The 25280-nt window shown below is 44.4% G+C and overlaps 1 protein-coding gene across 1 annotated transcript; it reads left to right on the top strand.

Annotated features, from left to right (window-relative positions):
- The first annotated feature begins 2528 nt into the window (after positions 1-2528).
- On the top strand, positions 2529-23414 carry LOC122776865 (ERC protein 2-like). The gene is made up of 9 exons (XM_044037617.1): positions 2529-2748; positions 4645-5659; positions 8752-8775; positions 8861-9604; positions 16077-16121; positions 16922-17077; positions 19363-19455; positions 21758-21925; positions 23385-23414. The coding sequence occupies exons 2-9, from the start codon at positions 4808-4810 to the stop codon at positions 23412-23414; spliced, it is 2112 nt and encodes a 703-aa protein (XP_043893552.1). The 5' UTR covers positions 2529-2748; positions 4645-4807.
- The last annotated feature ends 1866 nt before the right edge of the window (positions 23415-25280 follow it).

Here is a 25280-nt window from a genome sequence, read left to right as displayed (position 1 = left end):
AGCCATCAATCTATGCTAGCTGGTTAACTATAGCCAGCTAGTTAGATGGCCACTTGTCTATGAAGACCGCTTAACTAGCCATCAATCTATGCTTACTAGTTATAATTCTTTATTAGCCAGCATAAGTAGTTAGCTATAACCACCTGTATATGATAACTAGTTAACTAGCCATCTATCTATGCTAGCTGGTTAACTGTAGTATGTGTGTGTATTATTAAATGTGTGTATGTATACATGTATGCACCTTTGTATATATTCACAGTTTGTGTGTGTGTAAAACCTACAGATTTACACACGTACAATGTGACATGTGTGTATAAATATTCATTCTACTATATCAATGATAATATCAAAGCATTTAATTCATAAAAAGCTTAAAACCAATATTGTAATCCTAATTCTGCCGCAAATACTATTAATCTGAACTGGACCATGTGTCCACAAACATGGACACCTTTTATTTTTACAAAGTAGAAGAAAAACATTTCTCCATGAACTGTGATTTCTTAAAGAGAAATGTGTGTTTTGTATGTAAATATCTCTATAAATAAAAACAGGACTTTCGATCCAATTCTTTCTAATTCTGATTTAGTTAAAAAAATTAATTTCTGTTTAAAAATATCAACACTTTCTGTTCCTCATCTGTCTGTGACATCATGAATATGTATGAGCACATGATGAATCCACAGACTGCAGCGTCACCGTGAGTCTCATGATCGTGTGTGAAAGTTGTGAAGTTTACGGAGCTTCTTCTCCTTCTTCTTCTTCTTTGGGTGAAGTGAACACTTCCTGTTCCCCTTTCATCTGTTCACAGCCATTTCCCAGGCACAGGGAAAAAAAAACACAGCTAATTATGATTAAGTATTGTTTTCGCTCAGAGTGGGTGTCACAGCTATGCTAGCAATTTTGCTAATGTTCAACTTTGCTTACATTTGCAAATGCAAAATTGCTAACGTTGAACAAACTAAACCACTTAGAAATAATTTTATCATCAACAAAGATGACATCTAAAATCATATTGATATCATCGTACTGTTAGCAAAGTTGCTAACATTACCAAAAATTGTAATGTTGCCATTGCTAACACTAGCAGTGCTGCCTAAAATTGATAATGTTAGCAACTTTGACAAACTAAACCATGTACCACGTAACCCCGGTGGTTGATCATTTTATCATCAACAAAGATGATGTGTAAGATCATATAGATATCACTGTACACTGCCACATTTACAAACATCGCTGCCATTAGCAAAGTTGCTAACATTACCGAAACTTGATGCTATCTTCTGTCCAAACTGTCCGTACAATTATCATTTTAATCTGCTAACAAACCTAACCTTAAAGTGGACATATTATACCCTATTTCCCCCATTAAAATAGTTCCCTGGTGTCCTAATGAACATGTCAGTGACACCTTTGGTCAAAATACCATAAGGATGAAGCATCAGTTCAATAACCCTGCTCGCCTCTGGTGATCAGCGGTGCTGTCCCTATGTCTTTTTAACTGATTTTCACAGAGAGTGCAGCACCACATACAGCCAGCTGCTGTATGTGACTGTATCAGACCGAGTCTGTGCTCCGGTCATGGAGGACGTACTGAACAAATATTTTTTAACAATGTGTGTGTTTGTACGTCGGTGAAATATGTCCCCTGACTAAATACGGCGACCGCTGGCCGCAGTCTGATGCGAAGTGGTGCGAACACACGTTTGCTGACTTTATCCGGCACATTAGCTTCATATATAAAATCCTCTGTGCTCCACTGTGCAGCCACCAACAGCACACTTGTCTCTCCGCGTTGACGTAATACCGCTCTTCCTCCCTCGCCTGCACTCTCGCAGGGACAAGGTGGAGCTAAGGTGGAGCTCTCCAAGTAAACTTACTGGTGGGGCGGTAACATTCACGGTGAAATGCACATGCTGCCGTCATAAGCGCAGGGAATTCAACATCGAGTGTTTTATCGCCTATACTTACACTAAGGGGGACCACGCTGACTCATTTTGACACGGTTAACAGTTTTGCCAAAAACCCTAAACCGCGTACAAATCATTTTATCATAAACGAAGATGGTGGATGATGACATTTTTCAACTTTCACGAAAAATCATGCTAATCAATAGCAAACATTGGTAACGCTAGCTAACTATTTTGCTATTGTTAGCAACTTTGTCTAACGTCTATAAAGTTGATAAAATACTGTGGTTATGGTTAGAGTAGGTGTATTGGGAAAAAAACCCGCCACAGTTTGAGGTCGCGGGCACGTGCCAGCTCCAGGCATTCCTCCAGCTTGGGAGTTAGAGCGCGTGCACGCGGTTCCTGTCTGTCAGGATAGGTCATGATGATGATGATGAGGCTGCGCAGAGGAAGAGGAGGTGTGAGTTCATCCACACCTTCATCATCATCGTCACTGAGCATCTTTTTAAACAAAATGAAAGTGCGCTCTCTCCCTCTCTCTCTCTCGCTCTCTCTGTGCGGCAGATTAATTATTACGTAACACAGCGGCTCTCACTCATGTGCGCGCCCGTGATGATGATGATGATGATGAAGATGAGAAGGGGAAACTAATCCTTCATCATGCCGTCGCTGCCGTTGTCTGTAGTTGTAGAGTTCCATCCAGTGACTGCGCGCGCTCACACTGGAGCCACGCACGCGAGGAGTTTAACAGTGACCCCGGTTTTCACACATGGATCATATGACGTGATGTTTCCCACACACATGCACGGAGCAACAGCTGGACACAAAGTAACAAGTAAGAACTCAGTCACTTTTATTTTGAAATTCTCTCATATATGCTGTTATTTTCTGCTTCATGATTTCTACACCGACGGATTATTTTTAATCTGCGATTCCACCATTACAGTACCGTGTGTGTGTGTGTGTGTGTGTTCCACTTAAACCTGCATCCATTGTCTTTGAAACAGTGATGGATGAATGGATGAGGGTGAGATGGTGACTGACATGTAGACTGAACCAATCTCTCAGCTGTTCAGCGGATCCCAGCACCCAATCCTTTTGGATTAGAGGGAGGGATTATAATTTGGATTTGCCTCATGTCTGCTGCTCCATCAAACGGTGTTGAGTAAATATTTGACTTTTAGCCTACTTTCATTATTACATCACTATTTTTACACATTAAAACAGGAATTCTTAAAACTATAATGGAATAAATACAGATTATTGTTAATCTTCGAAGTGTGGTTGTACTCACATGTGCTGGGTTTAAGTTTACGATGTCTTCAGAATCTGTTTGCCACTGTAATTTAATGTTAGACAGCTTCTTATTCGGGCTGGAATCTGAAGTTTGTAAACCACCCACTCTCCCACACCAAAGTCCAGAGAGAAAATCAGTGATTTCATCATCACACAGGAGTTGTTGATCCACTACAAATATTTTATTTTGTCACTTTATTGTTTGAAATCCTTTGTTCAGATTAACCTCAGTGACACAAAGTGACCACACGAGGCAGCAGAGGACTAGCAGCTTGTGTGTTCAAGTGAAGCTAAAATCACTGATTTTCTCTCTGGACTTTGGTGTGGGAGAGTGAGTGAGTGGTTTTGTTGTTCTGAGGTGAGTCTTTTGTCTTTTGTAAAATCAGTTCATTATTTTGCAGTCAGTTTGTTTGTGAATGTTTAGAACAGCTCATTATTTTGCAAGCAGTCTCTCATTGGATGTCGAGAATAGCTCATTATCTTGTGGATTTTTAGAACAGCTTATTATTTGGCAGCCAGTCTCTTTAATGGATGTATAGAAGGGCTCACTGTTTGGCAGTCAGTCCTTTGATCGATTGATAGATCGGCTCACTATTTGGCAGTCAGTCTGTTGGTAGATATATGGGAAAGTTGTCTCTGTGAATAAGTTCTAATGTGTAATTTTGTGACTTTGGTGTTAAAATAGATTTTTTTCCCACTCAACCACTCTTCAAAAAAACCTCGATCTATCCCTTTAAAATATGCATTCCTCCTATTTTAATTTAGCCATTTTTCTTATCTTCTATTTTTAGATGAAGCCAAAGACACTGATGAAGTGTGACCAGAGGAGGTGTAGATAATGAAGTCTGCGCTCTCTGTCCCTGCGTTACAGTGAGTGTTTTTCATGAAAAGTCACTTTTACACTCTTTCACCTCCTGCATTAAAAAAGAAAGAACCGTACATTTTATGGCAGCTGTGGTTGCCAGAGCCTCCCTTTCACTTCTGACCTATTCTATACATCACTGTTGGTGCAGATATAGAATAGCTCAGTATTTGGCAGTCAGTTTCTTGGTGGATGTATGAACGGCTCATTATTTGGCACTCAGGCTGTTGTTGTTGGATGTTAAGAACAGCTCAGTATTTGGCAGTCAGTCTCTTCATGGATGAATATACTGCAGAATTTTGTGACTTAAGTCTTTTGAAATCCTCTCTTTTGATTTAAATAAGTGACATATTCATGTTTATTTGTGTATGTACATATATATATGTGTATAATATAATATAATGTATGTATATGTGTACATATGTATGTATATGTGTACATATATATGTACACATATACAGTGAGACAGCAGTGGACCATGTGAATGGTTTACGAAGCAACAAAACTGTCAGTTTCCTGTCGAACAGGCTGTAAAACATCTCTCAATTTTTCATCTGTCTTCTTCTCTTCTAGAATCCGTGATGTCCAGCACTGAAGCTCAAACCATGCAATCTCTTCACCCCGGAGACTCGACAGTCAGGAATGGACAGGTGAAGACTAAGATGTGGCCTGTAGTCCAAACTTTTTAAACCCTTTCCATTCCATTCTTTTTTTTTTGGCCATATAACGAAAAAAAATGCCTTTGAATATCAGAGCCAAGCCGCCGCAGAGCAAACTGTCCGCGGCCACGAAAAGCAGCGTCCATGTGGACGCTACCTCGTCTCATTCACGCTTCTCCAGGTCTCCTAAGCAGGTGAAAGGCAAACAGGCTTCAGCCTCAACACCAGGTTGCCGCTCAGGGCTGGAACCAGGATCAGTGTTGGGAGGCGTTTCTGCTCCAGTGTCTAATAAAACATCAGAGAGTCCACAGCTGGTGTCACGGCCAGGTTCAAAGAGCAAACCTGTGGGGAAAAGAGTGGCTCATGGTTCTGCCACAGCTCCTGGTGGTAAAACTCTGTCCATGGAGAACATCCAGTCCCTGAGTGCGGCCTACGCCACATCAGGAACCATGTACCCGAGCGAGCGGGATTCCCTGGAACCCTCTGTCGGGTTCCCCAGAGGCACCATGACCCTGGGCAGGAGCACCCGCCGCTCCTCCTGCACTGGCCGCTCAACCATGATGGGCAGCAGCCCGAACATCACCTCCTCTGGGCTGCCTCACTCATCAGATCCTTACGGGGACCAGAACTTTCTGTCAGCAAGGACGTCGAGTCTGCGGCGGCAGCCCAGGAGACACATTCAGACGCTGGACTCTGCTGGACAGGGAGAGGCGTCCACATTCGATCTCCAGGGTCAGCTGAGGGAGCTGCAGAGGGAGAACGACAGTCTGAGGAGGGAGCTGGACGGAGGCAGGGACGGGAAGACCGGCACCAACAGCGTCAACTTCTGGTGTCCGGACGTAAAGAGGGAGAAGGGGACGAGGCGGGAAGATGGAGCGAGGACGGCGGCTCTGAAGGACCACAACAGAACAAACCACGAGGATGTGCAGGTGAGGAATCTGGCAAATTCAACAGTTGAAAACATATTTTACAACCATTCTCTTCGGGGATGTCTAGAATAGCTCATTATTTGGCTGTCAGTTTGTTTGTGAATGTTTAGAACAGCTCATTATTTGGCAGCCAGTCTCTTTAACGGATGTATAGAACAGCTCACTATTTGGGTGAATGTTTGGAACAGCTCACTATTTGGCAGCCGGTTTATTTGTGAATGTTTAGAACAGTTCTTTATTTCACCTTCAAACTGACTTTTCTGAAGAGAAACTGAGGTTTTTAAACCACTTACTCTCCCACACCAAAGTCCATTGAGAAAAGTTTTAGTCACTGGGAAACAAGAGCTGCTGGTCCTCTGCCGCCTTGGCTGACAAGTTTTTGTCAAACTTTGAAGTCACAAAAATAACATGTGTGAACTTAGTGATGGAGGCAGCAGTGGATCAACAACTCCTGTGTGTGTGTGTGTGTGTTTGTGATGTTAAAATCTGATTTTCTCTGTTTACAAACTTCAGTTTCCTGAGTGTGTCTAACAGTGAGATATCAGTGCGTCTTCAAGGTTGCATAGAAAGCTTTCTGCCATGCAGAGCGCAGCGCCGTCTGTTTCCATGGGAACATGGCTCCTTTCTAAATGTTAGAATGAAGGGACTGGTGCACCAACACCAGAACCAGCACGTCTGAGACACCGTCCATCTGCCTAACCACCAGGCTTCATATGGGTCCTTGAAATCCTTGAAAATGCTTGGATTTTAATCTGATCGAAACAATAAAAAATTTTCAGTAAATTTGTATTTATATTAATTTGCCACAGCTGCAAGGTGCTGGAAAATCTTTAGAAATAACCTCAAAAGTGTTACTCTGGAGTGAAATACTGGTGAAATGACATGAGATGACATTGCTCGTTCACGGCGTGAGACTCGCTCGTTTACGTCGCGAGACTTGCTCGTTCACGTCGCGAGACTCTCTCTTTCACGTCGTTGACTCGCTCGTTCATATCGTGGACTCGCTTTTTCACGCCGTGAGACTCTCTCGTTCACGCTGTGAGACTCGCTCGTTCACGCTGTGAGACTCGCTCGTTCACGTCGTGGACTCGCTCGTTCACGCTGTGAGACTCGTTCGTTCACGTCGTGGACTCGCTCGTTCACGCTGTGAGACTCGCTTGTTCACGTCGTGGACTCACTCGTTCACGTCATTGACTCGCTCGTTCACGTCGTGGACTCGCTCTTCCACGCTGTGAGACTCGCTCGTTCACGTCATGGACTCGCTCGTTCACGCTGTGAGACTTGCTTGTTCACGCTGTGAGACTCCCTCGTTCCCGCCTCCCTCTGTGAAGCTGCTCTCTCACTCTTCACTTCTTTCGTCTTTAAAAACTTGTATCTGGTGTGCGTGTGACTCCTTCCTCCTGTAACTAAGCAGCCTCCTCTGCATCTGTATTTATAGCTTTAGTCATCACGCGTTGTCATGCAGCGTGTGGACACTGTGACACACACACACACACTCACGCAAACACATTCTTTTTCACCTGAAACTGAAAATCTTTGGGCTTTAAAGTGATAATTTAGTGTTTTATACAAAGTCAGTGTGTGTGTGTGCTGTCAGAAAACACTGAACAAAAGGCTTAAGGAGGAAGTGAATTTTACACTGTATTTTATAAAATGTCCACTTTTTATACAGGAAACTCATTCACTCCCGTGTGCCAAAGAAAACCGTAGCGTCTCACATGGCGCAGGAGTTTTCGATCGACTGCTGCTTCCGTCATTTATTTGGTGACTTGGGCTTTTAAAATCCTTCATTTTGATTTACTTATGTGAATAAAACTCACCACACGAGGCGCCAGTAGAGCAGCAGCTCTTGTTTCCCGGTGAGCTGAAATCACCGATTTTCTCTCTGAACTTTGGTGCGCGAGAGTGAGCCAGTCAGATTAAAGCATTAATCATATTATTAAGACATTCAAGAGTGTTTATCTGTCACGTGGACAGAGAGACAGTTTAAAACCCTTTTTTTTATCATTTTTCTGTGCGGCTATAAAAAGATATTTTTATGAGTGCGTTTGCATAAAACATGAAATATTGAATATTTTCAGACTTCTTATCTTAAGCCGTCACTTTGTTGCCCCTTATCTTCTTTATCTTCTTTTCTCCTCTGTTTCTTTCTTCTTCTCTATTCGTCATGTTGTTTTTTTGCCCTTTGCCACATTTGGGGAAGATTCATTTTGACAAGAGAGAACTTTTTTTTCTTCTCATTAGCATAAAGAAAGTCACCTTATCTCTGGACTGTGAAGCAACGACCACGACTGACCCCTCGCCATCTGTTTGTGTGTGTGTGTTTGCTTTGTTACATTGATTATCCGTGCTCCTCCCTCTCCTCCCTCTCCTCCCTTCCTCATCCTAAATCCTGTGTCCTCTACGTCCTCCTGCAGCTTCTGGACTCGAGCAGAGGAGGAAATGTGAAAATATCTGAGAATTAAGGTTTTCTCTGATTTTCTTTAATGAAACTTGCGTTGAAGCTTCAGAATGTTTAAAATTCTCTTAGAGATAAAACGTGAAACTTAATTTTCCACCTAAAAACTTTCCTTATCGTTTTATTATCCGATATTAACGTCCGATATTAACGATTATTTTCTCCGTTAATCGAGAACTCGTATTTTTATGTAGAAAAATATTGATGACGATGATGTTTTTTTAAAAATCAAGTTATAATATATGAAAAAAATAATGAAGTTTCCGTCAGTTTTTTGTAAAACAGTTAATTTGTAAATGCATGGATAACACTAATTATTCTAATTTTGTATTAAGCATTACAGAAACATAAAATAGAATAATTAATTCATGTTAATTTAGAGCAGCTGTGGCATAAACCTTACACTAGGTGGCACTCTAATGCATTTGTAAAGCACTGTATATAAATAAATATGAAAACATAAATAATAGTGAAGCTAAGTTTCAGTTGTTTTTCAGCCTGGTCTGGAGACATGCTGCCCTCTTGTGGCCAGAGCGTCACACGACAGCTTTAAATTCTATGTATATTTTGATCCATACCAGAAAATCTGTTGATCATTTTATTAAATAAGTCTTTATTTGTCTCTCTGCTGCAGCACGAGGACCTGAGAAGAAACCAGGTCTGTGTCTTTGTGCCGCAAAACATTTCCCATCAACCTGTTTCTGAGCTTTTATTTCAATAAAACACTTTCTCTGTCGTCGCAGCAGCTTCCGCTAACGGTGCAGGAGCTTCAGGAGGAGCTGAGAGCTCACAGGGACATGAACGGTCGTCATCATCAGCAGCAGCAGCAGCAGCAGCAGCAGCAGCAGCAGCAGCAGCAGCAGCAGCAGCAGGGACACCCAGGCTCCTACCTGGACCTCCATATGGACCAGGACCACCACAGAGGCGTGGGCCACAGTCCCAGAGTCAGTCCGTCCAACACCTATGAGCGCAGGCACCAGGACGCCGACGTCATCATCCACAGCCCGGGCTACGGCCTCAGCGCCGCAGTGACCTCGCAGAGACTCAGCCCGGCCAGCACGCTTCAGTCTGGACTCAGGCCCGGCCTCGCTCACACGGCTCCATCTGCAGTGGCGGCAGTGTCAGGCTCCGCCTCCCCGCGTCCCCGCAGCCCCTGCCAGGTTCCCGGCTGTGACGGCTTCTCCTCCTCGCCGTCTCCTCTCGTCCCGTCGGAGGAGAACTACGTGCGGCTGCAGTCGGAGCACGAGCGTCAGGCCACGGAGCTGCTGCTGCTGAGGAGGACCATGGAGGAGATGGAGAAGAGGATCGACTCTCAGCGGCAGACGCTGGGCACACGCGACCAGAGCATCCAGAGGCTGCTGGAGATGCTCCAGGGTCAAGGTCAAGGTCAAGGTCAGCACAGGGGTCATGGGCAGCGAGCGGGCGGCATCATCACAGCGGCGGCGCAGGAGGCCGAGGCACAGCTGGAGAACATGCACGTGAGAGAGGTGAGTTTTTATATAGACTGACACACATTTCAGTGTATGTAATGTATATATATGTATATATATATACATATATATACATATATATATATATATATATTTACATATATGTATATGTACATATAAATATATATACCCACCTGTGCACACACCTGTTGTCTTTGGTGCAGGAGAGTGAACCAAAGAAAAATAATCTTTTTATTCAGAGAATGTTGATGAGTATTTTCTTAAAACTTTAATATAGAATTTATTAGCGTACGATTAATATTTAAATTGCGCGTACTTGTGTGTGTGTGTGTGTGTGTGTGTCTTTATATAACACTTGGCCTCTTGCAGTGGAACATTTCAACATCATTCACTTAATTTCTTCTTCTTTTCAGTGTTGTATCATCTCTAATCCTAACACAGATTAATCCTGTTCTCAGATTGTGATTGGCCGCCTTGTGTTGCTTGAGCATTGAGTTCATTATTGTTATTATTATGAATGAGTGTGTGTGTGTGTGTGTGTGTGTGTGTGTGTGTGTAAGAGTACCTATTCACACACACACTCTGTGTGCTGTGCTATTTTTAACTGCTTGACAACTTAAGACGTGTGTGTGTGTGGTAGAGATGGAGTGTGTGTTTTTCTAAGGTAGAAAAATAGTCTGAATGTTTGTCTGAATATTAATGTATGATTAATGAGGGAAAACACGCTCTGACCGCCCTGATTGAAAAGAGACGGAATTGTTGATCTTTCTTTTTTCTTCCTCGTCTCCCCTTCTGGCCTCCTCTGACACACACACACACACACACACACACACACACACACACACACACACACACACCAGGCAGTCACTGAAGTGAATACCAGTGAACGTGGTGACGATGGTGCTGTCACACTCCTTCAATGTTGCAGATTGTTAACGTTGATCTACACTTAAACATTGTTGCGTTGACGTCGCGCTCATGGCTCTTCAGTGACGACACTCTCTGACCAATCAGAGGCCGGCAGTCTGATGACGTCACAGTTTAGTATCAGCTGAACCTCGTCAGAGCAGGAAGTAAAACAAACACTCTCAATAACCACTCACTCTCCCACACCGAAGTCCACAGAGAAAATCCTCTGTTGTGTGTGTGTGTGCGTGTGTGCGCGTGTGTGCGTGTGCTTCACAAACCTCACTTTCCTGAGAGTCTGTTGGGAGACGTCGGGGTCCTGTGAAGGCCCCTCGCCGCCATTTATGTGTCAGACCATAATTTCACCTCACACTTGCTCTTGTCGTGGTGAGAGAAGAGGGCGATGGCAGCGGTGCAGTTATTGCCTCTATTAGGAGGCTCGGCTGCGGAGGAAACCAGCTGAGCTGCCTTTCATTACCGCAGCCATTAGTCATTTTTCTTTAAATGGCCCGGCTTGTTTGGCTTTTTAAATGCCTCCTTTTTATCCGTCAGACGTGGCTGAGGGTTGACATGTGGGCTTCTGTGGTATTTTTAATAGTTTGAAGAGGAATTAACACCATGAAATTGTGTTTGTAGAATCTTATTTTAAATGAAGACAGGTGTAAACGTGTAAAAACTTGTGCTTTAATGAGAGAATGGAGTATAAATATGTTATTTGTCCTTATTAAAGCTGAAGACTGTAGCCTGCTGAATTGTAAAGCAGATTGTGAAGTTCCTGACACAGATTTAGGACCTCATGGTTTCATCTGATCCACCACAGAGCAGTTTAGATGTAATCTGTCATCAAAGTCAAAGAAAAGAAGGAAAACTGCTCGTTTTAATCCCATAGCTTGGTTTTTTAGTTTGGTTTTAATTTTTCTTGATGAGCCGGGAAATGCTGAGTCAGTCAAAGTAAAGTTACAGTGCACTTCCTGTCTCAGATAGCCAACTTCCTGTTTGGGAGATCATGGCACATGTGTGTAGTTTTATGTTTATTATTTTATATGAAAGAAGCTGAAATGTCTCAGTGGTTTAAACTCAACATTTAATGATCTGTTATATTTACTGGACCACAGTGTTTCTGCAGTACCCGCAGTGTCCACAGAGAGGCAGTGTGCTACAAGAATTCATGCAGGAGTTGTGTGAATGGGTGTAGCTAACACACACACACACACACACACACACATGCTGAGAGGCATAAATCTGGGCCTAATCGACTCTCCCCAGCCTCCAGTTCCCTGTAGACTCAATAATAACAGCTGCACCACTGGTCTGTTCCTGCCCAGCCCTGACCTGCTGCCAACACACACACACATATATGCACACGCACACACACGCACACACACTCACACACGGCGAGATGCCATATCTTCTTTCTTATGCATCATGGTGCAGATTTGATTTGGTCCTCAGAGACTCTGCTGTATATGAAGACGTCTCAATCACTGCTCTGCTCTTATAAAGGCACATTTCAGGAAGAGTTACTGACTGAGCTGTGTGTGTGTGTGTGTGTGTGTGTGCGTGCGTGTGCGTGTCAATGAAGAGACTAAAGGAAGAATGGATTTAAAGCAACTTTGTAAAATAAACACCAGCTTCACTCCACGATGACAAGAACCAAATTCCATACAAATGTGTTGTTTTGTGACTTCAGCGACTTTATTGTTTGAAAATATTTGATCGGCTTGACTCAAACATGACAGAGGCAGCAGTAAAGCAGTAGTAGAGCCGCAGTAGAGCACCGCAGTGGAGCAGCAGAGCAGCAGTAGAGCCGCAGTGGAGCAGCAGTAGAGCAGCAGTAGAGCCGCAGTGGAGCAGCAGAGTATAGCAGCAGCAGAGCTGCAGAGCCACAGCAGAAGAGCCGCAGTAGAGCAGCAGAGAACCACAGTAGAGCTGCAGTAGAGCTGCAGCCACAGTAGAGCAGCAGCCACAGTGGAGCAGCAGTAGAGCCACAGGAGCCGCAGTAGAGCAGCAGTAGAGCAGCAGAGCAGCAGTAGAGAAGAGAGCAGAGCCAGTAGCCGCAGTAGAGCAGTAGAGCAGCAGAGAGCAGTAGAAGAGCAGCAGAGCAGCAGAGCAGCAGCAGAGCAGCAGCAGAGCGCAGAGCAGCAGAGCAGCAGCAGCAGAGCAGCAGAGCAGCAGCCAGTAGAGCCGCAGTAGAGCAGCAGTAGCAGCAGTAGAGCAGCAGTGCAGTAGAGCAGTAGAAGAGTAGAGCAGAGCCGCAGTAGAGCAGCAGTAGAGCAGCAGTAGAAGAGCCGCAGAGCAGCAGCAGTAGAGAGCCAGTAGAGCAGCAGCAGAGCAGAGCCGCAGTAGAGCCGCAGTAGAGCCGCAGCAGTTTCGCAGCAGTAGCAGCAGCAGAGCAAGCAGCAGAGCGCAGTAGAGCAGTAGAAGAGCCGTAGTAGAGCAGCAGTAGAGCAGCAAGAGCAGTAGCCGCAGTAGAGCAGCAGTAGAGCAGCAGCAGAGAGCAGAGCAGCAGGCAGAGCCGCAGTAGAGCAGCAGAAGAGCCGAGTAGAGCAGTAGAGCCGCAGTAGAGCAGCAGTAGAGCCGCAGCAGTAGAGCAGCAGTAGAGCCCAGTAGAGAGCAGTAGTAGAGCAGCAGAGCAGCAGAAGAGCCAGCAGAGAGCCGAGCCAGCAGGAGCAGCAGAGAGCAGTAGAGAGAGCAGAGTAGAAGAGCCGCAGTAGTAGAGCCGCAGTAGAGCAGCAGTTGAGCTTAAAACTATAGTCAGCACAGTTTCTGTCTCTTTGTTACGTGTATGTGGTTTGGTTTCACTGAGGTCTTTTTATGAAGGTTCTACTCCTGATTGGACACTCTTCACAGCTTCTGCTAATGAACTAACATCACAGAACAACTGTACGCACACATACACACACACACACACACACAGACACACACACAGACACACACAGACACACACAGACACACACACACACACACACACACACACACACACACACAGACACACACAGACACACAGACCTGCTGCTGTTGGAGCGGAAAAAAGTTTATCAAGACAAAATTACAGCCCGAGAACTTTCAACACACCCGTTTCACACTTACACTAAAAGTGTTTCCTTTTCCCTGCAGTGATGGAGGAGGACTGAAGTGTGTGTGTGTGTGTGCGTGCATGCGTGCGTGCGCGCATGTGCGTGTGTGTTGAGAATGACACCATCGCCCTCGGGCTAGAATTGAACCTTTTGACCGTATCCTCGGTTCAGGATGTCGGCACTTATTGCTATATGTAGCTGTTTGATCCATATGTTCTCTCGTCTGACACATGTGGAGCCCCCCATGTGGGAGCCCCACCCCCCCCACACACACACACTCACACACACTGAAAAACACAACCGTTTCGAGGACCGTGTTAATGGGAGGCAACAGTTCAGGTTTATGAAAGTGAGCGTCTGATCTACTGCGGCCACGTTCAAACACTCGCATCACAAAACAACATCATCTGGATGGATCACTCTGTGCGCCTCCATGTAAAATGGTGTGGGAGAATAAACGGATTACACAGAGACTTCAATTGAACTTTCCACTCGTAAAGGTCTGTGTTACGGTGACATAAAGTGGTGAACGCACTTCTAAAGATATCTGGTGTCAGCTTACAGTGTTTGGGGACATGTGAGACGTACTGAGCTTTAAATTCAGCCATCAACTTTAATATTAGCCATGTTTTTTACTCTCTGATGACGTCACAGTTTGGCATCGGCTCAGCTGAACCTCGACGGAGCAGGAACTGAAAAAACAGCAAGTACCAGGTGTGTGTGTGTGTAGTTGCAGGTCCGAGCAACCATTAATAATTGACAGGAGCAGGTTAGCGTGTGCGTTGCTAAGCGCAGGCTTTCACACATCAGCGAGGCGTTTGTGAGACGAGCAGAGAGAAGAAGCGAGGGATGATGAATGAGAGAGCGATGGAGTCCGTGGACTTACGTCTGAGTTCTTCATCCTCCCTGTGACGAGGAAAACCACAGAGAGTTTCAACCATCACAGGGAACGCTTTTGTTGTTTTTGTCTTTTATCTTCAGCCTGGAGAAGAATGTAATAATAATAAGAATAATAAGAATAAGAATAATTAAAAAGACGGAGGAGAAATCAGCTCAGTGTGTCTCACTAAGAGTGATTCAAAGGCTAAAGATGATGAGCCGTCAGGCTTATTTTTACCGGGTTCCTCCGCAGGAACTCCATCGCCGCAGCCAGCTGCAGGCAGAGCCGGCCAAGACCCGGACTCTGCAGACCGTCATTGATATGAAGGTAGGACTTAGACACTGTGTGTGCATGTGTAATAGATCACGTCATGGCTTCATAAATGTTTTCTAACCTCAGGCGTTTGACGATGATTTCAGCTTCAGTGTATGAGAATCTTTGTTGTGGTTTATCTGAGTGACACATTCTTCAGACAGTATAGACTTTATAAGGTGAGCCCTTTGGTAAGTGGCTAAAAGCATCTCAATAGTGAGTGAGTGAGTGTGTCACAGGGAGCGAGAGGTTCATTTTAATAGAATGATGTCAGCGTTGTGCTCTTCTCCTCCACCTGCCGCACGTTATCCAGTTTAGTTCTGATATCAGCCTCATAGACGGACTAAAGTTCAATTATAAATGAGCGCTGCTGTAACGTGAGCAGAAGCAGCATCAGCATCAGCAGCAGCAGCAGCAGCAGACGTACACGTGCGTTATTGTCGCCCGGTGTCTGCGCAGCAGCCGTGCTCGAGTAAAGTCCATTATTGGCCCACGCCGAGTTCAACACTTATTCAATTTGTTTCAAATGTCACATATGGAAGCTTTCACTCTCATCTCGGCCCTTTGAAGTCGTCAAAGCTGTGAAAAATGCAGTTGACTCCACATGTGTCTGCGCGCACACACACACACACACACACACAGTGTAAGTGCTTGTTCAGCTAACGCTCGCTCTAAAAGTGGCTCCTTTACTGCAAAACCACAGTTATTTTTCACACATACTTTATTTGTCTGCTTATTAACGGCGCGCACATGTGCCGAGCAGCCGTGCCCACGCGGCTGTGAATGAAATCTGACGCCGTTAATGCAAACGACACATAATCCACGCGTCGCATTGTTTAGTCGTGATTTTATCATACGGTTACGTGGGGGAAAAGTGTTAATGACATTTATTTTGAAGGATTTAACATAAGATGAGTCCTTTGTCCCACAGTGTGGAAATTTACATCGTTACAGCAGCAAAGATGGTAAAGATAAAGATAAATAATAAACATGCGTTACCAAACATAAAGTACAATATGTAAAGATTTTAACACTAAGAGTATATAAAAGAAAAAGAGTTCAAATAGTTTGCAGAATATACACAGTATGGAATATTTACATTATAAATAAAGATAGAACATGGGAAATGATATACCGTATTTTACAGAGTTTAAGTCGTGCTTTTGGTGCAGCAGTGGGAGGAGTTTATTCTTTCTCCTGGTGATTTAAAGTGATGAACATATTCATCATTTATATCATCATTGTTGTTTAAATGCTCCTCTTGTTCCAGTGCTAACACTAACGTGTGCGTCTTTGTCTCTGAGTTGTTCATTTGTCCGCTCTGTAATTCCAGAACACCAACCCCCCTTTCTGTTTTGACCCTGACGTTATCTGGCAGGTACAGTACTGAGTTCTCACCTCTGCACACACACACACACTCACACACACACACACACACACACACACACACGCACGTGTGCTCCTGTGTGTTGTGTTTTTATTGGATTTGCGTGGTTTCTCCGCCTCCAGCTGAAGACGTTGTGAAACATTTGGACGGCTGATGTCCGAGTGCAGAGAAGCAGCACATTTATGTCCCGCCGCGTCTCAGAGAACTGTTTATTCACAACATAGGGAAGGGTCAAAGGTCATGAACGTGGATGGAGCTGTGAAGTACAGCTGTGACGTTCACGAATGACCCGGCGCGTGAGTGGCGCGTGGCGTCGTCACTGTTTTTCACTTTTTAGGTTTTTGCGAGAGTGGCGTGAACGTCTCGTGAGACCGACTTCCTCCAGGTTTCCCACAGGTCCTTGACATTTGAACATTGCCTTAAATGTGGCGCCACCTAGTGCTTTTCTAGAAGCAATTTTATCTTTCAAAGTCGTCCTGCTGCTGTCGTGGGACCGGAAATGCTAAACCGGACGACTCGCACACAAATAATGTTGAAAGAAGGAACACACACACACGTCTGCCCCCTACAGTTTGGGAGTACATATTTTTATAGCATCCTTCCATTGATCGTCCACTGCGTTAGCCTCTGTGTTGCCTTGATCTCATAGCAGGAACGTGGCTCGGGTTGTTTGTGTGTCATTTGTGTGTCATTTGTGTGTCACTAACAGACACAAAGCTGTTAAATAAGGTTCTGCTTTAAAGTTGAATGGTCATGGTCAGACCTTCTCTGTCTGCTGTCGCCTGGTGCAGGACACCAAAATCTCCTCCCTGGAGAGGAACATCCGAGACCTGGAGGACGAGGTCCAGATGTTGAAGACCAGCGGTCTGCTGCAGCCCGACGACAGGCAGGACGAGCTCAAGCAGGTGGACGTCTACAAGAGTCATTCCAAATTCATGAAGTCTAAGGTAGAACGTCTCCGCTCATCACCTGAGGAGCACGAGCTCAGCGACGCTCGTAACAGCAGCATGAGACGCTGTTTGCATGTTTCTGTCACACGTCCATTCAGGAGGAGCTCAAGTCCAGAGGTTTTAGTTCATCGTCACATTTGTGAAAGTCGTGTTTTTATCAGTAAACCTTTGTTAAAAACGTTCAACACGAGAAACAACTTTTACTAAAAAAATGACATTTCATAAAAGGAAAAACACGACACTATTTCAGAATACCATGACAACAACGCTTAAAACATTTAGACGGTCCCGCCCTCTGCATGCCCCTCCTACTCTCCACCTCCACCTGGTTGTGTCCAACATTGTTCTGCTCTTTGTGTCTTTTGTTTGTCGTGCGCAGAAACTCTGTTGTGACGCGTTTCTTTATTTCTTTCCTTCATGTGAAGACCCAGCAAACCTGTGCTGAGTGTTCAGCGTGAAGCGTCCTCTGACCGTCCACCGTGTCTTCTTTCTGTTCAGAAAAAGCCTGACTGTGGTTTCTCTGTGCTGTTTTATTCATCGAGACAAACCAGTGTTCAGAGTGAGTCATGCACATGTGAGGCGATGCTGCTGCAGGTGATGGTTTGGTCGGTGGTTAGAAGGAAACAGATCATCTCTGATCGATCATAAGAATACGTAACAGTGACATGTAACCTCATGTTAGACACCCGTTCGCCCTCCTACACCAGATCCCATATAGAAAAAGCTGAATTTTGCATGTAAAAGTAGGTTCTCCTGTGACTTCAGTCTTCAGAATCAGCAGCTCCTGCACTGCAGCAAACTAAAATGGCTGATTTTCTCTATGGACTTTGGTGCGGGAGAGTGAGCCATTTACAAACGTCAGATTCCAGTTGGAAAAAGCTGTTTAGCTGCAAGATAATGGCGCGAACGTGCTCTTAAAATAGTGCCGTTAAGTTTTTATTTGGCTGAAATCAGTTTTTACCTCAAACAACCAAAAACTGAGCTATCCCTTTAAAGGTTTCCAGTTTCCAGGACTCCTAGCTGTGTGTTCGCGCTGTTAGCTCTGTTAGCTCGTCATGTGAAAATGTTTCCCTGCAGTTCATTAATGGTGCCCTTTGTTGTCACCGAGTTCCTGATGGAATCATATGAGAGATGAATGTGAGCGTCTGTCCTCAGCTGCGCTGACGGCTCCTGGCGCTCGCTCTTCCACCGCGTACACAAACGCAGAAAGACGCCAGATTCATTCTATATCCTTGAAGTGTTTGGGGCTCCGCTCTGTCAGCGGCGCTGCACACTGGTGTTGAGGGGAGACTGAGATAAGAGAGGAACCAGAGAGGAACCAGAGAGGACAGAGATGCTGTCCTCTCTGGTTTCCTCTCGGGACTTTGATCTACTTGAACACCGTAAAGTGGATTCTGAGTAGGAAGCAGCATCAGAGACAGTGGATCTTTTTCATTTTTAAAACATAATTCTGACCAGGGATGATTTGATCAAACCTTTTTCATCCAAAAACTGGAAGTACTAACACAGGTTATGTAACTCTCCCCTTTCCACACGGGTCTTACTTTGCGTTCCACACATTCACACTGGATATCGCATTTCATTTCAGTTGTAGGGATTTTTCTCTCGGAGTATGTTGCGTTAGCGTGCTGAGTTGTGCGTGTGTGGGACGTCTGTGTGGACGTTTTAATGGTTAACGTCTTCAGCTGGACGAATGCTGTTGCACAGGCTCAAACTGGAGGTGTGCTCGCTGCAGTCTGCGTCGCGCGGTCCATGTGGACGTCTGTGGACATGTCGACGTGGAAAGTAAACTAAATGCAGAAACAGCAGATATTTTTAATTACAGGACACATAAATCACGCTCGGAATCAGACCAAACCACTGAAACATCGGTATCTTCTACAAATCCATCATGGCCGACTGGTGCTCAAAGGTTCTGCCGACCTTTGCAGAATGTTGGGTAACACTAGCGACGCTTTCAAACACTTAGAGATTCACTACTTTCTAAACGCAGTGTGACTGCTTTAAAGCTAACATTTCTGCAGCTAACAGAAAAGCAGGATTAGCCTTCCATGCTCTAACACCTGATACTGTTAGCATCACAGACGTCCTTACCAATGTCTTCATGATAGTGACCGACCAACCAACCGACCGACCAACCAACCAAACAAACAAACAAGAGCGGCGTGAGAAACAAAAACATGTGCTGCATTGTTACTCGGTAAAATCTTCAGTCTGGATGGAGATCTGTCCGGCTGGAGTTTAGCGTCTCGCTGTCTTCTTGTCTCTGTGTCTCTCTGTAGGACCAGGCCATGTCTCCATGTGTGTCCTCCATCAGACAAGCTCCCACCTTCCTCCTCCCTTCACAACAGCCTTGGATCACAGAACAAGCAGAAGTACAAGTCTCATTAGTCTGTGGTTGTCTCGTGTGACCTTCAGGTGTTTTTAGTCTGTCGTTACTCACGATGAATTCTACTCATTCACCCTGAATAAAGTCTCTCAGCTGATGTGTGTCAGTAGCGCTGCTGCTGTCCCCCGTGCAGCTCACTGGTTTATTCTTGTGCCATTGCTCGGGCTGGGGTCGGACATTTTTAACAGCAAACTTTTGTGTTCCCTCATATTAGTTTTGTGGAGATGAGCAGAAGCTCCGGGAAAGACACGCGGGGGAGAAAAGGGCAAGGAGGGGAGGAAACACCAAAGTATTGTGAGGGAATGTTCAAGTTTCCCACCCTGACCCGAGGGCAGCTCCTCAAATCTGCCCCACATTAGAGGATTTTTTAAAAACATGGGAGACCTTTGACCTAATCCTGAGAAAGCACGGACTAGACGATCGCCGGACCACACGCACACCTTTCAGGGAGGGCGTCGTCAGCGGCGTCAGTCAATAGCTGTTGTGTGTGCGCGATGTTTTGTGCTGAGAACGGAATCAACTTTTCCGAATTATGATTCTAAACAAAAGTATGCAACATCCGTTTCCCAGGGTTCCCGGTGATCCTGGGATTCCTGGTGATCCTGGGGTTCCTGGGATTCCTGGGATCCTGGTGATCCTGGGGTTCCTGGGGTTCCTGGTGATCCTGGGGTTCCTGGGATTCCTGGGATTCCTGGTGATCCTGTGTTCCCAGGGTTCTGCTCACGCCCTCAATCACTTTTCAGTCGTAAATATCAATCCTTGAAATTGGGAAGACTCTGATGTTTCAGATGACATTGAAATCCTGTCTTTTAATCCCTCACATGAAAGGATAATCTGTTCAAATCTGAAGACACCCACGATTGTCGGAAGAACCAGATCAGGACCGAAACCAATCATCCTCTAGTGTGGGGCGGGGCTTAAGCAGACTGTCGTAGTTCAACAATTTTTAAGGCTGCAGCTAACCATTATTTAAGTGATTAATCTGTTGATTACTAGATTTACTGATAAATTGTTTGGTTGATTCCCAAACCTGGAAATGTTCTTTAATGACTTTTATTTGTTATATGGAGCAAAGAATCCAGCAAACATTCACATTTTAGAAGCTGAAAAATCAGTCAAACTGATTCTTTAATTCCATTTGGACGAGCATATGAACATGTGTTTGAAGACGGTTTTCTCCCGTGATAAAACTCTGTCCTCTCACGCGTCTCCTCGCTCTCTCTCGTCACGTCTCAGCATCTCACCTCTTGGCTGGTGTCCCTCTCATTATTCTTGTCCCTCGTCTTCTCGGCTGTCTTCACTTCCTCTCTGCTTGTGTGACTGCTGATTGGCCGAGCTCTGGTCCAGGCAGAATTCCCTGGTTATGAAATGAAGTCTGCTCTCACACAATTAGGGAAATCTCCCTTCCAATCAGCTGTGTGCATTTTTGGCACCGGTAGACAGATGCCAATCTCCCACACAAGAAACCTCCCTGTGTTGGTGTGTTTGATTTCCTCTGTGGTTCTCTGTGCTCGAGTGTATGCGAGTGGAATATTGTTTCCCATCATTTTATCTTCGTCTGCCTGCATGTAGTTTTCAGCTCTTTGTGTGACTGGGACTCCACTCAGTTAGCAACATTTAAATCTGGCATTTTATCTATCTATCTATCGATCTATCTATCTATCTATCTATCTATCTATCTATCTATCTATCTATCTATCTATCTATCTATCTATCTATCTATCTATCTATCTATCGCAGCTAGCTAACTAGCATCTATGTGTATATAGCTCGCTAACTAGCATCTATGTATATATAGCTCGCTAACTAGCATCTATGTATATATAGCTCGCTAACTAACTAACATCTATGTACATAGCTCGCTAACTAACTAGCATCTATGTATATATAGCTAGCTAACTAGCATCTATGTATATATAGCTAGCTAACTAGCATGTATGTGTGTATATATAGCTAGCTAACTAGCATCTATGGCTCTAAAATTGCCCAACAATGGAATACAAACTTAAAAATCAACTCTTCAGTTAAATGAGTGAACTTGATTCAAATGTTAAGTCAAACATGTTTTTAATTCACATTAAAACAAGAGAATATACATAAATATGAATAGAAACTTCTCTTCTAAGTATGTGTCATTTTTAAAATGACTGTGTGCTTTTACAAACTTTGCTTGAGAGAAAGAGAAAATCTTTTTTCCCCTTCTTTATTTAGAGTGTTTTGTTTTCTGTAACTGAACCCGACATGACGGTTTTCATCAGCGTGTTGTGTGTTTGTGCGTGGTTTTCCAGATAGAGCAGCTGAAGCAGGAGCTGAACAGGAAGGAGTCGGAGATGCAGGCGCTGCAGACCAAACTGGAGACGCTGACCAACCAGAACTCAGACTGTAAGCAGCACATCGAGGTGCTCAAGGAGTCGCTCAGCGCCAAGGAGCAACGGGCCAGTACACTGCAGACAGAGGTCAGTGTGGACACACACACACACACACACACACACACACACACACACCGCGCTCCAGCTCAAAACTGACACAACCACAGATGAATGCAGCTGCCAAGGGTGAAAATACTGATGATAATCAGGGTTCCCACACAACAGCATGATGTTTGTCCTGCATCGGCCTCGTCTACGTACACTAAGCAACGCAGGGCATCAAACAGTAGGTGGCGTCGTCACAAACAAGGGAGACATTTACCTAAATATCAACTTCACTTCTCTACTGCACAAAATCCAAGCACTTTCAATGACTATTCAAGGCTTTGAAAGTCTCAAGGACCTGTTCTGATGTGCGATGAAGTTTGTGCACATTGATAAAAATCGCAGTTTTCCAGCAGCGAAGTTTCTCTGCCGATCCACAAATACTGTGCTGGTGCTTTTTCATGAATCAGCAAGAGAGGTTTGTTTTAGCCAAGTTTAAATTTAATAAAAGATCGTGGCTGAGCTCCCTGAACACTCTTATCAAATGCAGGACGTTTGACGTATGTGAATTATTTAACGGTGAGTCTGTTCATGTTAATAATTCTCAAACATCACTTAAAGAATAGAAGTAAAAGCCAAATAGTCGGGTTATGTTGTACAAAACTAAAAACACCCATAACATACAGTATCCAGGGTTCCCATAGGTCCTTAAAATCCTTGAAAGTTTTTGAAAATCATTCTAAACAGACATGGGTCCTTGAAAGTGCTTGAATGTTGTGCAGTAAAGAAGTGACGTTTCTTGTTTGTGACAACGCCACCTACTGTTTGACGCCCTGCATTGCTTGATGTACGTAGACGAGGCCGACGCAGGACAGACGTGGAGACATCATGACTCACTGTCCACTGTCTCTCTCTCCGCTGTTGACGTGAGACTCCGTGCAGAACAATGAGCGAGTAAAGATAAAAAAGAGAGAGAAAATGGCGACGTGATGTCTGGGAAATCTCTGTCTCACCAAAGACAAAAGACAAAGACGGACTTTGAGGACAATCACTTGTCCAGATGCAGAGCTGCTGCACATCAATAAAAGAGGACGCCATCATGGACCGAGACGCTCTTACTAGTTCTCCTCCGTCTTAAGCTGAGTCAGCACGTTCTGTCCTTGAATTTGAGGGAATCAGTCCTGGAATGTCCTTGAATTTGATATGAACCAATGTGTGGGAACCCTGTATACAGTATATTATGATATGAATGGAGGATTTTTTTTAAGACTTTACTGTGACAGAAAAGTATCGTCTGCATAGAGAAGAACCAAAAAACGCTGAGTGAGTGTAAATCATCATTGTCTTGATCTCAGAGGGGCCAGCAGGGGGCGTCATTATCACATTAGAGAACTAGCATGAGTGAATGTGATATTTAGCATTTTAAGTGACGCTAACGATGCTAACGATGCTATTTTCTGGTTAATTTCTTCTGTCTCGAGTTGCGCTTGTCGTCTCGCAGGCGATGGAAAGTGATTCCTCGCCGTCATGAAAGTTGCAGTGTAACGTGTTTAATCAGATTAACCTCTGTGCAACCCCACTGTGCACAGTGAGAGGGTTTCTGATGAGGATGTGGATGGAAAAACACTGTGTGTGTGTGTGTGTGTGGCCACCAGCGCGCTCACACGTGTGGTCAGCTCGCTCAGAACAATGCTGCACAAAGACTTTTAACGCTGTGACTCTTAATGATTTTATCACTGCTGTTAGGAATGGAGTTGTGTGTGTGTATGGTTTGGGTCATTTAGCATTTTTCTCCATCACTCTCTGGACTTGGAACTGATACTTTAGGTCTCTTTGTGCTCAGTGGTTGAGAGCGGCCGCTAACTATGTCCACTCATCATTGCAGGAAGCAATTTAGGCCAAAATGAGGCCTAATTGTCGTTACATGTGCAAGGAATTTTGGCCTCGCAGTGAGCTGAATACATCATACTTAAAGGAATTGGTTTTCAGTGGGTGGTGTTTTTGTGTGTGTGCATGTTTGTGTTTAAGTTATTTGTGAGCTCTTTAGCTTCACAGGTGCCACTTTATGGCATTTTATGTTCTCTCGCAACCAAACTCTGTGATTAAATCCGCAGTGTGTCGTTTGGATTTAAATGTAACATTTTTAATGGACGCTCTGACACTCGTGTCTCATGGACCATTTGTTTGTCTCTCAAAGTCTCTGTGCAGGTTTTATATTTAACAGCGGTGTATTTAGAGAACGCCGGCCATCGTGACCACGGTCACTGGTATTTCATTTCAGTGACTGATGTCAACAACAACCAGGCAAACACAGCTGAACACAGTAATAACAAAAAGAAACAGTGAATAAAAGGAAATAATAAATAAAGCACAATAAGAAGATCTTGTCCTTCATTCAGGTCAAGTTTCTTTGTCTTTTTCCCCTGCGTCTGACCTCTCCTCCTCCCTGCCTCACCTCCTCTCCTCCCTGCCTCACCTCCTCTCGGGAAAGGCTCAGGTTTCCCTGAAGTAAGTGGGCAGAGCAGAGGATGGACAGAGTGATACTGGTTCTACATTCCTCTGCTTCCTGTCAATCATTTGGTTCCAGAGTGAAGCGATTCTCACCGTTGTCTCGTCCTCACTTCGTTCCTTCCATTCAATCATTTTCCCTTCATCTTCCATCAGCAGCTCCTTTATAACTGCTCAGTTAAGATTCCTGTGTGTGTGTGTGTGACAGTGATCGTACAGTCGTCCACTTCCCCAGAGACAGAGCGATGTCACACACACACACACGGAACAGACACGGCTCTGTGGATGACTATTTATCTGTCAATCAAAGTTAAGGACGGCCTCTAAATGGAGGAGATTGAATCTGTCTCCAGATAACTGGAAAATGTGGAAAATAATCATCGTGTGTGTGTGTGTGTGGAAATTGAAACCGTCTAATACAGTGGGTGTGTGTGTGTGTGTGTCTTTCCTGTCCTCGTCAGGACAAAGCAGCAATGTAACTATAATCCAGGAGATCAGGTGACCGATCACAGACCTTCCTGCATTTTTAAACAGCGAGCACTGAGGGAACAAACCAAGACAACCAACGACTGCCTTCATGTAGTAATCTGCCTTCATGTAGTAATCTGCCTTCATGTAGTAATCTGTCTTCATGTAGTAATCTACTTTCATGTAGTAATCTGTCTTCATGTAGTAATCTACCTTCATGTAGATCTGCCTTCATGTAGTAATCTACTTTCATGTAGTAATCTGTCTTCATGTAGTAATCTACTTTCATGTAGTAATCTACTTTCATGTAGTAATCTGTCTTCATGTAGTAATCTGCCTTCATGTAGTAATCTACTTTTATGTAGTAATCTACTTTCATGTAATAATCTGTCTTCATGTAGTAATCTGCCTTCATGTAGTA

Source organism: Solea senegalensis, linkage group LG11 (genome assembly GCF_019176455.1).
Source record: "Solea senegalensis isolate Sse05_10M linkage group LG11, IFAPA_SoseM_1, whole genome shotgun sequence".
Classification (NCBI taxonomy): domain Eukaryota; kingdom Metazoa; phylum Chordata; class Actinopteri; order Pleuronectiformes; family Soleidae; genus Solea; species Solea senegalensis.
The sequence above is the reverse complement of the archived record's forward strand: the minus strand, read 5'-3'. Positions and strand labels throughout refer to the sequence as shown.

Coding starts and splice junctions, on each gene's coding strand:
- LOC122776865 (XM_044037617.1), top strand. CDS start 4,808: ATGCCTTTGAATATCAGAGCCAAGCCGCCGCAGAGCAAACTGTCCGCG. Junction 17,078..19,362: donor CCAAATTCATGAAGTCTAAG/GTAGAACGTCTC, acceptor GTCTCTCTGTAG/GACCAGGCCATGTCTCCATG. Junction 19,456..21,757: donor GGATCACAGAACAAGCAGAA/GTACAAGTCTCA, acceptor GTGGTTTTCCAG/ATAGAGCAGCTGAAGCAGGA.